General features: G+C 44.7%; 1 protein-coding gene across 3 annotated transcripts in view; it reads left to right on the top strand.

Annotated features, from left to right (window-relative positions):
- The window catches only part of FAM13A (family with sequence similarity 13 member A), a 906,414-nt gene that overhangs the window by 458,355 nt on the left and 431,814 nt on the right, over positions 1 to 16,245 (top strand). For all 3 annotated transcript variants that reach the window (XM_078676111.1, XM_078676110.1, XM_078676109.1), the window contains one exon: positions 10,826 to 10,909. In XM_078676111.1, coding sequence (XP_078532237.1) covers positions 10,826 to 10,909 — 84 coding nt within the window. The remainder of the gene's footprint in view (positions 1 to 10,825; positions 10,910 to 16,245) is intronic.

Here is a 16,245-nt window from a genome sequence, read left to right as displayed (position 1 = left end):
CACAGTTGCCCACCTCTTAGGTCCACTGCTATAGAACCTTAGTTAAACAGACAAAAATAGAGAACAGAGAGGCAACAGTATACAGTACAGTGCATATGTCAAGTGATTTTCAAAAAGGTATTCATATATGTTCACAAAAAAGAAGAAAGTGGCGGGCCTTCAAGTTATTCTTCAAGAGATTTTTATTGCAGTCTTCAAACACAATCTTGACAAAGATGACGGCCAACGCGTTTCGCCCAAATCGGGCTTCCTCAGGGCTGTAAATATAACCGTACAACAATCAAGATATAGACCAACAAAGATTTTTTCATATATAAAAAAGCATTTCATTATTTCACCATAATGAGACTAATAACATTTTCTAATACAAAATGTACTATGTATATAAATATAAGTGCCCTAATACAATACATGTCCAGAAAATTGAAGGACCAATACAAGAAAAAGAAAAGATGTACAAGAAACTTATATGAGCAAGAATGGAAAGGAGATATATTACATGGCATAGAACAGGTGGTATTTCATCACAGTATGTGAAAGACAAAGTGATTAGCCTAATTGTTATAATAACCTCATGTTCAAACAGTCAAACTAATACATCCATAGATATATTAGCCCATAATGCCACATATTAACATGTCTAACATGGAATGAACTCAAACTAAACAGAAGAAATAGAAATAACGGGACACAGAGAATGTCCAGCAAAAAATTATGAGAGAAGAAAAAAAGGAAAACACAAGCAACGAAAGAAGAAAAAGCCAGAAAACCATCAGCAAAAACCACAAAAAATAATAATAATATAGCACTGTATCCAGATAACGTGAACAGCAATAAAAGAAAACCATGAGAACACCCAGACATTGTCTGAAATTGGTTGTTTACACCTAACTGGTGATCCACCAAGTACCTAGGTTGTGAATCTAATGTCGCACACATAGTAACCAAAAGACAGGACCAATATACACAAACTCACCAAAATGGTATTTTGAATGTCAATGGAACTTCAGTGTGATGTCACACGAAGGGCGGACCTAATTCTTGAGTATCCAATTAAAGCTGTAAATATAAAATAAAGCACATTAGTTGTGCATCCACAAATTGAATTAAACGTGTCGGCCAATACCATACTTATTTAGGGAAATAGATTATTCTACCTGTCTAAAAAATGAAAAGGTCCACGCGTTTTCTATTTACAAGTGGATGCCAGTCTGCATGAAACATGAACTCAGTGCTGACGCAAAGTTTGCTTTCAAATGGGTTATCCTGTTTTGGAAACATTTAATAAAATAATTTAAATTTAAAGTGTTGTCTATATGATTGTGCCTAATTAGATAGTTTATCTGATGATAATCCTTACATGGTGGATTTAAATTATTTTATTAAATGTTTCCAAAACAGGATAACCCATTTGAAAGCAAACTTTGCGTCAGCACTGAGTTCATGTTTCATGCAGACTGGCATCCACTTGTAAATAGAAAACGCGTGGACCTTTTCATTTTTTAGACAGGTAGAATAATCTATTTCCCTAAATAAGTATGGTATTGGCCGACACGTTTAATTCAATTTGTGGACGCACAACTAATGTGCTTTATTTTATATTTACAGCTTTAATTGGATACTCAAGAATTAGGTCCGCCCTTCGTGTGACATCACACTGAAGTTCCATTGACATTCAAAATACCATTTTGGTGAGTTTGTGTATATTGGTCATGTCTTTTGGTTACTATGTGTGCGACATTAGATTCACAACCTAGGTACTTGGTGGATCACCAGTTAGGTGTAAACAACCAATTTCAGACAATGTCTGGGTGTTCTTATGGTTTTCTTTTATTGCTGTTCACGTTATCTGGATACTGTGCTATATTATTATTATTTTTTGTGGTTTTTGCTGATGGTTTTCTGGCTTTTTCTTCTTTCGTTGCTTGTGTTTTCCTTTTTTTCTTCCCTCATCATTTTTTGCTGGACATTCTCTGTGTCCCGTTATTTCTATTTCTTCTATTTAGTTTGAGTTTATTCCATGTTAGACATGTTAATATGTGGCATTATGGGCTAATATATCTATGGATGTATTAGTTTGACTGTTTGAACATGAGGTTATTATAACAATTAGGCTAATCACTTTGTCTTTCACATACTGTGATGAAATACCACCTGTTCTATGCCATGTAATATATCTCCTTTCCATTCTTGCTCATATAAGTTTCTTGTACTTTTTTTCTTTTTCTTGTATTGGTCCTTCAATTTTCTGGACATGTATTGTATTAGGGCACTTATATTTATATACATAGTACAATTTTGTATTAGAAAATGTTATTAGTCTCACTATGGTGAATTAATGAAATGCTTTTTTGTATATGAAAAAAATCTTTGTTGGTCTATATCTTGATTGTTGTACGGTTATATTTACAGCCCTGAGGAAGCCCGATTTGGGCGAAACGCGTTGGCTGTCATCTTTGTCAAGATTGTGTTTGAAGACTGCAATAAAAATCTCTTGAAGAATAACTTGAAGGACCGCCACTTTCTTCTTTTTTGTGAACATATATGAATACCTGTTTGAAAATCACTTGACATATGCACTGTACTGTATACTGTTGCCTCTCTGTTCTCTATTTACATCCTATTTCTTCCAGAAGTCTCCCACATTGGATATCCCGATAGAATCCCATCCATCAAAGCCTTTAGTTTCCTGAGCATACCCAGTTGGTCCTAATCCCACAAGGGTGTATAGCAGTGTGATTTTTTTTTTTGCCCAACCTAGACTTATTGGCGGTATGCCAAACTTGCAGTGTCTCCTGGGTCCTGTGATTTGTATTTTTTTGCGGGCCTGGAATAGAGCACCCCCACATAGGTACCACCAGGCAAGAGCCATCTATCCATTCTATACCCGAAGACATCAAAGGGCCGATATGTGCAGTGGTTGATGGCTATTAGGTGTGACGCCCAGTAGTATATTTTGATGTCCAGAAGTCCTATTCCCCCGTCATACCATCCCCTCACCAATTTTCGGAATGCTATTCGGGGCTGCCCTCCCCTCCAGAGCAATTTTCTCTGCGCACCCTCCACAGCCTTAAAATATGGCGTGGGCACAGGGTTGGGGGAGTTGTGCAAAGACGTATAAGAAGCACCCCAGAGACATCATTTTAAATAGCGCTGCTCTCCCTCAACAGTGACAAGAGGAGGGCCTTCCAGGGTGTCACATCATTTTTTAATCGCTAGAGCGGGGGCTGGAGATTGTATTCATAACTCAACTTCTGGTCGGTGTGATGTATATGTCAAGGTATTTAAAACCATCTTTGGCAAACGCCATTGTACAACCCTTGGGCAGGGCAGGACTCTATGTAGTGAGGCCCCAGGCGATGCCATGTACAACAGGATATCATTGGCTTAGAGGGAGATGCGATCCTCCCAGTCCTCTGACCACCTCAACCCACGTATATTAGGATCTTTCTGAATCCATGCTGCAAGGGGTTCAAGTTTTAGATCAAAAAGTAGGGGGGATAGTGGACAACCCTGCCTGGTCCCTCTTTTAAGGGTAAACACTTCAGATTTTTTGTTGTTTAAGACTTTTGGTGCGAGTGGGTTCATCTATAAAAGCAGAATCCATCCTGTAAAGCTGGGACCAAATCCCAATCTTCCCAGGACCGCAAATAGGTGGGGCCATTCCATCTTGTCAAATGCCATAGTGGCGTCCAGTGACAGCACTGCATCTTTTCTCAGTGTGTTTATGCGCACCATCACCCTGTGCAGGCGACGGAGATTGAGTACTGTGTATAACCTGACTGGTCTGGGTGGACCAGCCTCGAGATAACCTGGAACAGGCGAGTCGCCAGTAGTTTCGCCGATATTCTGGCTTCAGCATTTAATAATGGGATGGGTCGGGGGAGGAGCCTAGCTCGGGAGCGTAATGGCCGCCTTTTAGCTCGGCTCCGTCGGCCCTCCGGCCAACCTCGAATATCCTGCAATATATCCTGTACTGCGACGATACTTCACTACAGATTTTGGACTTTAACGACCCACTCTTACTCACCGTCTGGTCCGGAGGCTCCTACGTGCAGTGGGTCCGCAGCTGTGCCCTCGATGGGATTGGGGCCTCCGGGCGCTTGAGACCGGGACCTCGCCTGTGGGACCCGACCGGCGGTGCTGAGATTGCCGGCCCCGGCCGCGAGAGTGAGCCACTGGTGGGAGCCGTTGTGTGTATGCCCCGGCGATCCTGAACCGGCCCCGATTTGTGGACCGTGCGGCTGGAGGGGGACGAGATGTGTCGGGGGCTGACTGTGTGAAGGGGTCCCTTCGCCTTTGTTCTGTCCGGCAGCCCTGGACCCCGCGCCTGGCTCTCGCTTGTGGGGCCCGCCACTGTTCGGAGGGGCCCCCCCCCCCATTGAGCGCCGGCCCGTTCTGTGCCGGTGAGGCCATTGTTGGGAACCTCCGGAGGTCTGTAAAGTCCTACATTTGGGAACTGTTTGGGGGCCCGCGGTGGAGTGCGGGGCGGCGAAACTCACAAAATGGCTACCAACAACGTGTGGGGAGATCCGCTCTGCACCGACGAACCTTGCTGGCCGGATTGCGCGGAGGCTTGGGCGTGTGCTCAAGCGCCCACGCTCGGAGATGTCCTGGACGCCTTGATGTCTTTGTACGCTGTCTTGGCCGCCGGTGCTTCTACCGACCCCATGCGGCCCGCCGCCATTTTGGGTCGTCGCTCTTTCATGCACCCCTCTCGTCCTGATGCCTCCCTTGCTTTGCCCCCTTCGGCTGCGCCAGGAGTTGCTGTCGCTGTTCTTCGGCCGCTTGACGGGCCGGTGGCTTTTGAACCTCTGCTTTCTCACCGCCCGGACTTCGAGGACTTGCACACGACGCGGAGATCTGCTCCTTCCCGGGCAATTGGGAACTATGGTGGACCGCTGTTTGCTCCCGCTTCGATGGGTTCGAGCTTCTGTCCTGGTGGGGCACCTTTGCATTGTCAAACTGCGAAACTGGACTCCGGCTTGCCTTTGCTTGCCCTGTCGTTGCTGCTACGATTGACTTGCTTCATTGACTTTTTGTATTCCATTAGTATGGTGGCTCTCCCTAATCTAAATCACTGCCGTAACCCTGGTCAACATTACGATTATTCTGTGCTGGGTGGTCCGCTCCATGTTATCCTTTATTGGGTTGGTTTCGTGATTAAGAAGGGTTGGGGGTAAGTTGCAAGTTACTGATAGATTGCTGGTTTACCTGTCCGTTGCACTGATGCTTGTACTCTCGATATTGTGAAACGTTAAAATTTCCCCCCCCCCCTGCGGGTTTTTGCTGTAAGTGAAGGTGTAGCATTGATTTGATGATTATTCATTTGCTGGTCGGGGGAGGGTCGTAGCCGAGTGTGTTTGTTCATATCCTCTGGCTCCTCCCTCACATTTTCATTTTATCTTTGTTTCATATTCCCTTTTCTCCTTCTTTTTGTCTCCTTATTCTGCTTCTTTCTTTACTATATTTCGGGTTTCGGATTAGGGCGACAGGCACGCTGTTTGGAGGGTAGGCCGTAGCCTTCTGCAGGGGTGCGGGGTGGGACGGGTGGGCGGGGTCTTTCAGATGTTTCTTTTTTGGTTCTATGGCCCTCTTCTATCCCTTTATAGTGGTGCCGCTTCTGTCCTCGCTTCTCTGGCATGAGTGGGTTGGGGTCTGTCGCTATGCCACTTTTATCTGTTTCAATGCTCCGTCGCGACTGCCATACCCTTCTTCTCGCCAGCTCTCTACTTTCTTCTGCATTGTTCGCCGCGGGATGCCTGGCCCGGGGTGGCGCCCATCTTGCACGATTGTGTTTCTCCTTTTATATTTCTTTTATTTCTTTTTCCTTTTTAATTTTTCGTATATTTTAGATCAGACCGGGGGTCGGGTGGTGTTCCTTTTGGGTAGGGTTTAGTACTCTGTGCTTATGTTGTTTGCACTGTTTATTGGATTTGTGTGTACGGCGTTGATATTAGTACACAGCCATTGAATGCTCGCATATCCTGTTTTCGCTTCCTGACTATATTTCTTAGAGGGCCTGTATCCTCCTACATGGCTTGTTCCGCGTAAAACTCGCTTTATTGTATGACACTGGATCCTTTCTTCCTGCTGTAAGAATGTGCCCTCTCACGTCCTGCTATATAGTGGTTACGTTTGCAATTACAACCTGCAGTGATATATTGATTGGGTAGGTGCTGACTGGCGCGGAATGAAGTATAGTGTTTATGTATCCTGTCTACAATGTTCACCGCACAAATCCTAACTATTGCTGCTTCTTTAGTTGATAATATTTCGCATGGCTCGCCCTTTCGGTTGTCTGGTCTGAATGTATGACACCTCTTTAAATTTATAAAATGAAACCTACGTTATTCTTCCTATGTCTGCTGCTAATATGCTGTGGCGCTCTTATTTTTTAACTTTTCCGCATAGCAAGACGACCTGGAATGTTGTTGATTGTCATAGCGGCCGGCCCGTAGTGGTTGTAGGCAGACGCTGTGTACTGTGCATAAGATAAATAAAGGTTTTCATAAAAAAAAATAAAAAAAAATAATGGGATGGGTCTGTATGCTGAATATTTATTTTTGGGTTTTCCCTCCTTATGCATGACGACCACTGTGACGATACTTTGTTCTCGGGGGAGCCCACCCCTCTAATGGCTCTCTTCTAACATAGCTCTAAGTTACGGGGCAATTCTGTCAGGTTTCAATTTGTACAGTTCGATTGGGTGACCGTTTGGCCCCATCGCCTTCCCGGATTGGAGTCCCCTGATTGCTTGAGCTACCTCATCGTTTGTGATGTCACTTTCCAGAAAGTCAGTGTCTTCTATTGACAGTGTGGGGAGTGTCATATCCGACAATAAGGCTCTCGAGTCTTCCTCTGGGAGGGAGGTGTAATAACTATAGACTGACCTGTAGTGCCTAGCGAATTCATCCGCTATCTCCTGTGTGTCTGTGATCATTTCACCTGACTCTCTTGTTAACTCTGTGACAAGGCGATTTGCGTACTCTCGTTTATCAAGCCATGCTAACAGTTTCCCAGCTTTATCTCCCAGCTCATATAGCCTACCTTGCTTGTCTCTGCTTAGAGTTTTTGCACTCTAAATTGTTTCTATATTCCACTCTCTTTAAGTTTAAAGTATGCATCGAGTCTTCATTCCCTTTGCTTTTTCCCTCACTCTCCAATCGGAGTATATCTTTTTCCAGTTCCTCCAACTCTAGATTTCCTTTCTTGCGTGCCCCAGCAATCTGAGAGATCGCCTGTCTGCGTACAACTGTTTTGAAGGCCTCCCAGAGTGTTTGGGCGGACCCCACCGATCCTTCATTCTCTTGGAAATAATGTTCTATTACTTGTGTAATTCTTTCTTTCGCTACTGGAAGGCTGAAGTACCAAGGGTTAATTGGTGCTATTCTGCCCACTTGTCTCTCCCCCACCACCATTCGATGCCCCCGATTGGAATGTGTATTGTCTCATTGGGGTGGTGGACAAGCCATGCATCCACCAACCCCATTGCATCCAGGAAGCCGGAGAGCCAAAGCTGTGAGGGCCCTAGGTCCTGGGGGGAAACCGGTCAAGTCTCCCCGATATAACTGAGTTGAAGTCGCCCCCTACGAGCAGCCGCCCCTCGGGTAAATCATATTGTCCAAGTCTTTGAACATCGAAACTTGTAGTCCTGGTGGGACATACACCAACACTATGGTGAGTATTTCACACTCCCATCTCCTCGACACCGCAGCATACCTGCCACCTGCGTCAGTCCAGGTGTGCTCAGTTGCCATTGGGAAATATCGCCTTGTCATGATGCTCACTCCCCTGGATCCCTGGGTGAAACCTGAGTGTACTACTAAATGATACCCCCACCTTGACATGGTCCTACAGGTGTTACCAATTAAGTGTGTCTCCTGATGTAGGATTACCTCATGGGTATGCCTTTAGACAAACTGTAATACTATGCTTCTTTTGAGTGTATCCCCCAAACCATTACCATTCCAAGACAGGCGTTTAATACTTTTGTCCATCGGCGAACCCATGATTGTGATCCCTTGTATCTGCTGCCCACCCATTCCTAATGATGCCCAATGCTGTTTTGTCATCTAACATACAAATTGACACAAACCACCCCCAACAACCCCCCTCCCTGCTCCCCTGCACGTAGAATTGCCCTTCACCCCAACTATGCAGAGTGCCTGTCACCCAAACTCTGAACTAATTGTAGATTATAAGGAGGTGTACTAGCATCTCCAATGCCTACCCACTGTGTGTATTGTACATACTACTCAATCTAGGCGATTTAAAAGTACTTTTCAAGTCACTTAGCGTTTCCAGGCCATCTCGGTCTGACGGCGATACAGCTCAGAGGCGGCTCCTGTCTGGCTCCGCTACTCCATCGGCTTTTCTTCTACAGCTGAACGTGTAGGTTTCTCAATTGAATCCGAGTGCTTTGTCGGAGGTATCTCTCTTCTTCGTGTGTCATTGTTCTGCTTTGACGGTCTCCGTCTGTCCAACCAGTCCGCCGCTGCCTCCGGAGTATCGCAGAACCAGGCCCTTCCTTCGGCCTCACTACGGAGTTTCACAGGAAATAGCATTGAATATTGGACATCTTTATCCCTTAGCCCATGAAGGACTGTCTTTGTCTCTGGACATTGATCGTAAAGTCCGAAATGAAGGTGATTTCACTATTTTCATACATGACTTTGGGGGGGCCGGTCTGGAGTATTTTGTCTCTGTCCCCGAAATGGAGAATCTTCGCCAGCATCGGGATGCCCCTGGTTTAGGTCTTCCCCCGGGACCCTGTGTGCCATTTCCACTGTAAAAATATTATCAGGCCCTTAGGTTGCAAGTAATTGATTATTAGGTCCTCGACAAACAGGTTTGCGGCAGGTCCTTCCGACTTTTCGGGCAGACCAATAATTCTCATGTTATTCCAACGTGATCGCCCTTCATAGTCCCCCAGCTTACTTTCTGTCAGTTTCCTGAAGGTCTGGAGGTCTTTGATTTCCCGTTGCAATTGTTTGGTGTCTCGGTTAAGTTCTGTGGTGATTCTGTCCATGGTCTTAACCTTTTCGGCCATTTTGTGCAGGTCAGCTCTTGTAAGTGTGACCTCTGTCGTGATTGAGTCCATTCTGTGCTCCAAAGATGTGCGCACTCCCGAGATGGCGTCCATAATGCCTTTCAAGGTCGGATCTTCCTTTTCTGTACTCCGCCCATCCGATGAGCTACTTTCCATTATTGTGTCTGATTCAGCTGCCTTCTGGATTGCATATTTGTCTAATTTAGTCTGGTGTGTTCCTTTTGTGCCCTTGGCACCCAACATTGTCACTGGTGTTTCAGCTCTGTTCTGGGATTCACTTGCTTAGATCCACCACTTGATCCTGGGAATTTGGTGTGCCTCCCGGCCTGCAGGGGTCTCCCTCCCCCCTCCCCCCCACCCCGAGAGTCCGCACAGTTTCTTTGGAGGCGGGTTGCGTGGCCCCTCACTTAGCTGCCCCACCCCTCCCCCTGCTGCCCCTCCCCCTCCCCCTGCTGCGACTCCACTCCTCTCTTGGACACGTGTTAATGCGGATTGCAACCCAGAGACGGCAACTCGGATAATGTGTTTGCCAAGTGGCTAAGGCGGCAGAAGAATAACTGGCACAAGGATTAACACCTCCTTCCACACCGCTCTGGCCCAGTTTTGTATGCTCTGCGATTTCGGCTCAGGAGCCCCGATGCAGCCCACACCGTAACAGACCTTCTGATCTGCTGCGACCACCCCAGTCAAATCTCAGGTTACCAAGATGGTCGGCTATTTCCACAGCACTCCTCACATGTACCTGCCTTTATTTGGGTGCACCTATGTCCCAATGGGGAGTGCCTGTTGCTGCCCACCTCTCGTCCGATCCTCAATGGCTGCTTTATCCCTTTATTCTTGCTGGTTTAGTGACATTTACGCTGAGCAGTCTTTTGTGTGGTGGTTCGCCAAATCAAAATGTCAGGCACACCTTCCTTCCTACTTTAAGGAGAGCACCATTCTTTTTCCCTTTCTTCCGGTCTCCCGCGCTTCAGCGGAAGTCCGGTTCTGTCGACTGTTCTCTAATTCATATTTTCACGGTGGAAAGTATTTTGCGCAACAATGAATTCCCATATAATACCATTGTTTCTTGTTTAAACTAGATCTCTACCAGGCTGCGATATAGGTGTCAGTGCATATGTTTTCAAAACATTACTTCCTTGTCGGCCAGGTGTGGCTGTCATGTCACTTTGCCTGCTCAGTTCTGTAGGACATTTTGGTCTGAGTCCTCTCCCCAGACACTCCACCCCTGGAAGGGAATGCTATGGTGTCTATTCTAAAGGTGATGTCAATGTTGTTAAAAGTATCCATCGGACGAATATGTTACTTACCTTTGGTAATACTCTTTCAGGTGGGTACTAGATCTAACCACAGATTTCTCACTGGCCGCTCACCTCCCCATTCTGTGGAGCTGTCTCTGTGTTAGAAGGTCCCATGTTACTGATCAACACACTGTCGCATATATTTTGCCTTTGCTTCGTGTCTCCAGAGTCAGAAGGAGAAAAGAAACTGACATCAGTACACTGGGGTGGAGCTTAAATTCAGCCCTGCTTTGGCACTTACGGGGCGGTACGAAGTTACCATGCAGTTATATGTCAGCACCTACGGGCACGCTGGAACATTGCTGAATAATTCTCAGGATCCAGTCCGGCACCTGGGGATATTCAAAGGGTGAGGAATCTGTGATTAGATAGAGTATCCATCAGAACGAGTGCTCCAGAAGATAAGTGCTTGTCCTTCTCTGTTCTTCTATTATCTGGAATTTATTCTCATGTGATGGCGTGTGTTTTTCAGGTCTTTTCGGAGCCAGAGCCCCCTTCAGTGCTTTTGCAGTGTGATTCGGAAAAGGCTGCTCCGAAACCTTCACCGAGGCGCAAGGTAAGGTTGACACTCTCCTTCTTTGTTATCTTTCCTACCCTTCTGCAGTGGTGCAAGCTTGGTTTTGTTGGATGTCTTATTTATGAACAAGCTGTTGTAATTGTGTTGAAACAGTCAAAGCCTGCCTCGGGGGCATTCTCCCCTATAGGACTTGTAGCTGTATTTGATCTCTTGCTTATTTATACGTGTTGCCATCATATCTGCTATTTGTTGAAGAGAGAAGTTGAGTAAAAGTAGGAATTGCTTAAACTCTATGCAGTTCCCATACTGACAGTTCAGTTTAAATAGTGATAGCTGCTCCTTGTTTCTGAGAGTTTACCTTTGATAATTTCCCATATAAAGACTCTGGTGACAGCCACATGCCTCTACCACGTACTGTTTAATCTGAGTTTCCTTTCTAAGAGCTTGCAGCAGGACTAGCTGCAAATTCAGGGGGACCTTCATCATAATAATATTGATAGCCCCAAATGTCCATTGTTCACGATCACCTAAAGGCATACCCCCCCTCCCATCCCCTCCTCACCTCGACAGGTGAAACCTCACTTTCATCCAATCGTTAGGGCCACATATCCTGATAGGAAGCCAGAAGATACAGGCAGTCCTATAATTCAACTTAAGTCCCCCCCTCTCCCACGCAAGTTACTTGGAGGTGGCCCCCTACACTCCGGACCCATTAAAGTTTGCAAACCGTGCATAGTGCTAGAGGAGGCTTTCTTTACGCCACTGGCTGCTATTTCGGAATGTTCAATAGGCATTCGGGCATGGCCTGAAAGAACTGCTTTGACAGATCAGTATGTGGGCTGGTTTTTGGCTCTTTGGGGGACTGTTTTATGTCCTGTTGGGCCGGTTTTATTCTGATTTCCCAGATATTAAAACAAACATTACATACAGCATGCTCAAACCCACTAAGTCTTCCATACCTTGCAAAACACCTATACAGTGTGAATACATGTCAACATCTTAAAATAGGTAAGTGGAAGATTTAGAAAAATAAATCGGGAGAAAGGATCTTCCCCATTGATTAGTATTGAAGCAGAGGCAATTTCAGGTGGAAGACTACTGAAATAAAGCTATTTTGGGCTTCAAAAATCGGGAGTCTCACTCCTGAATCGGTTATATCGGCCAGTATGAGTGTGTCTTTACAAGTTCAAAACTAGAGGTAGACAAACCAACAAATTAACAGGGATAGCCAAGCCAGAGTCGAGTGAAAGGTCTGGCTTGGATCTTAGAGCTGTGCATGACCCGTGCCCTGAAAATGTTTGCTATGTAAATTATAGACCAAACATCACATAAAATATGATAGTCTCTTCAAAACTCCCAAAAGTGTATTTCTTTAGCATGTGAAACCTTTGACATCAATACTTTAGATTATAGGCCTGCACAGGGAAGTACTTTATTAAAAGTAATCATTTTTAAACATGAATCTTTAGTGAACTAAGAGGCAAGACAATTGTCATGTAAACCCCTTAATGGATAATTGTCATGTAAACCCTATACTGGTCCAGATTATTCTAGAGCAACATTCCTTGTGTTAAGGCTTTATTTTTATCTCTTTGTGCACCTTTAGCCACAAACACAACCCGAAGGTATTGGAGTGCTTTACATAAGCACCCTTTACGTAAAAGTCACCATTCATTGTTTACACGACTGGGGAAACAAAGCTATTTACCCAGAATCACAGGATGTTGAGTCAACAACGAGACTCGAACCAGGTACCCTAAGTCCAAAGTCGACAGCTCTGGCCTTAGCACCCCATCCAGGGTACAGGGAGGAAGGCAGGCTGAAGTTACAGTACAGCTCGACTCACTATGGGCTCAAGGTTCCAACATGATCTTGAGCTGAGCCGCTCGCCCACCTCTATTCAGAACTGTGCCAATTAGTAAACATGGGCCGGGTTTTGTTATTTATAATGCCAATAGCTCAAACTCTCACAAATGCGAGACCACTTTGATGGTGGCTACGCCCCTTTCTTTTGACGCTGCTTGCCGTGCTCGGGTTACAGTGAGCAGCGTCTAAAGAGAGGGGCACGGGCAACATTAAAGTGAAAGCGCGGTATGGGGCTCTTTTACCCAAAAATGAAAAAAAAAGAAACTAAGGTTCTGTAGTGTGGTTGCTAAAGGTAAAGCAGACCGTGCTGGAAAATTAACTAAATAAAAAAGTGTGTCCACTATACTTAAAGCGGACTGCGCTGCAAATTAACAAAAAAAGTGCTTGCTGCTATAGTTAAAGGGGACCTTGCTGCAAATTAAATACATAAACAAGCGCGGCCACTATAGTTAAAGCGGACCCACAGCCATTACTATTAAACATATAAAAGTGGGCGGCTTGTTGCCTTGTAGAAAATTACGTTTTGGATCATCAAAGAAAATAGTGCTCACAGACTAGATAAAGCAGGCCGTGTAACAACACAAGAAAAAAGTCCAGTCCTTATTAGAAGTTTCAAATGCAGACAAGGCGGTATCAAGGAGGTACTACTAAGCCTATTTATCATTCACAAGCAATGATTTCTAAAGGACAGTAACAGGAGCCAATTGAGAAGATGGGCGAGGAATGAGCGGAGCTTCTATTCCATACTTCAGTACAGCATGCCTCGCAGAGCAGCGCATGCGCTGGCCAGGGTCGACCTAATAAATGTACTGTGGATTTACCAGGTTTGAGTGAGTAAATTGGGTTTTAGTTTTGGGCATTGCCTATGGAATGCCCTAGCCATGCGTAATTTGAGTGCATTGCTTAACGAAAGGTCAGTAAATAGAATTTTCTGATCTGAGCAGGCGAATTTGTGACTCTTCATGTACAGTCTTTGTTAAAGGTAAAACCTGCCTGCAAATATTAAAAAAAATAAGTAAAGTGTATCCTTTCAGTTCATGAGATAGATAGCACCACCCCAAACGTCCATGAACATACTTAGGCTATTTGGTTTTTAGGGTTAAACCTATAATAACTGATAAAGCCTCACCGAAAGGAAAGTAGCCATCACCAGTGTAAACATATAAACACTGAAAAAACACCTTCACAACCATAAACTATGTGCCGTTCAAACAAAGAAAAATAATCTCAGTGAAATAATCATTTTTAGGTCGAGCCTAGCGCAGCGCGCATGCTCTTCTCTATGGGAGGTTTCTTGTGAGCACTCCAAACGTCTCCGTGTGAGTCGGACTCCTCCCACACATAGGATTGGCCTTTGCGTGTTTCTTTCAACAATGAAAACACGCAAATGGCCAAAGGCGGGTGCATGTCTCACCTCTTCTCCAAAGCAAGCAGCGGCACGCAGGCTGGCAGCTGCATTCCTCTCTTGTCGTGAATCAGGTTACTAATTAAACACTGTGCGTCGCTTTTACTTTAGCAGCCACGCTTGTTGTTTTGTGTGGGCTTTTTATTTTTATTTTTATGTACTTTAGGTACCATGGTAAGAAAAGCAAGGCTTGTCTCAGCTTCTTTTGCCACACGTCATCTTTCGTTACGGATGCTGCGCTCTCTTGTTTAGCATGAGTTTAGTTATACATTGGTCTCCTTTGTGCAGCTTTTTGTTTCTCCTAGTTTCCGTGGAGCCATAAGGCATTGCAACCCCTCCCGTAGCTCCTGTCCCGCACTCACCCCTCCCACCATATTACTTGCTTAGTTCAAGCCCTCCAAGCTGGATTCAGGAGTTTGAAACCCCTCACACAGTACAATACACATAAAACAAGCATGTTTGCTTGTGCTGGTTATCAGACACACAAAGCAAACTTGTGCTGTCTTGTCTTGGCACCTCACACAAATCCCTGCGGCAGTGCTTGCAGCTCTGTCTGCTTGTAAGGTTAGAGCTAGCAGCCTGAGGGTTTACTACTATCTCCGCAGTAGTAATGGACCTCCCATGCAACTTCAGTGTAAACAGGCTGTTTATTTCCTGCCGGCACTTGTGCCCTGGTTTTTGGCATGTGCGGGTGTGAATGAGAGAGCCTGCCACTTTTGTCCCCAAGTATTCGGAGCAGATTTTCAGAAATACACTCTCCTTTCCGTCATTCCTTCTCCTTCACCCAGTATTTACCCCATGTTTATTTGACTATCTGTGAAAAGTAAACATACAAGAACTCTTCGTTATACATAGATCCGACTTATACGTCTTTCTCCGGGGCGATAATCTGATGCATTAGCCGCATAGATGCCTAATACTTAATAGAGTTTCCTAACGGAAATGGCGAGAGTTCCTGCAACCAGCACCTGTGTTGAAGCCAGCAAAAAAGCCCTCTACATCGGCATTGATGGGTTTTCTGGGCTTCGGTTAAAGCTGTCTTGGTGACTTTTTAGTATTTGATGATTCTGAAGCTACACTTAATATAGGTCACTTGTCATCACACTGATAGTTTCCTGCCACTGGCAGAGCAGAAGTGCGCCTCATTGTTTGCCCGATCTGCTTCTGGAAACAATTATCGGGGCCCAGAGCCGGGCTTTATGCTGTATTATTTATTGTTGTGTACAGGCCATAATCGGCCATACCCTAAAAACATTACCCAAATCTCTGGGTAAACACTTATAAAATCCCAAAGGCAAGACCTATTGGCTATGCCAATGCTTGTTATTTATTCCTGAAGGGGCCAATACAATGTAATTTTGTTATACAAGGCACCAGCAAGAAAGACTGGGCTAACATTCTGCTTGAGGTTTGTTGTTTAGGGATATCACTAAATGATTGTTTCTTCTTACTTCTGCTTTTATCAGTTTTGAGGCGTTTGGTCTAAAGATGCAGTGTTTAGAAGCATGTTTTAGGTCTTATTTAATTATTTTATAAACTGTAGAGGATTAGGAAATATTAAAATCATCTTTGATATTTTGGCTACTTTTGATTTCATAGATCGGTAAAATGGCTGGCTTCATAAGAATCTTTCCCAATATGTACCATCACAATTACCCACGGACAATGGGTGTAATCCTTTGATACACCCGCCCTCTTTTCTAGCAAATTGGTATTTATTGTAGGTGAATTGCCAAACATCCCAGGTTTTAAAACATTCAATGCAAGGTGTAGTGACCGGTATATGTGAAAAGAGTTGTCACCAAGTATCTGAGATAGTGGTGAAAACACAACACCAGATGTTTGATAAACATGGAACGCAGGGTCACTTGGAATGTTGCTGCAAAGGTTCCTACCAAGTTCAATAAAGATTGAAGTGATATTGTTTGTTTTTGCAGTAATTCAGCTACTTATATAAAAAAGTTGTATGATGACCTGTCAAAATCGATACCTGAGCTGAAGTGCTTCCCTTTAAAAGATCCTTGTCACTTGCTAGATGTTATGCTGAAAGCCTCTTTACAATCTTCAGAGTTAATGAAGAATGCTAATAACTTTGTGGTACATT

This window comes from Lissotriton helveticus, chromosome 2_1 (genome assembly GCF_964261635.1).
Source record: "Lissotriton helveticus chromosome 2_1, aLisHel1.1, whole genome shotgun sequence".
NCBI classification, from domain to species: domain Eukaryota; kingdom Metazoa; phylum Chordata; class Amphibia; order Caudata; family Salamandridae; genus Lissotriton; species Lissotriton helveticus.
This window is presented reverse-complemented; position numbering and strand designations above follow the sequence as displayed.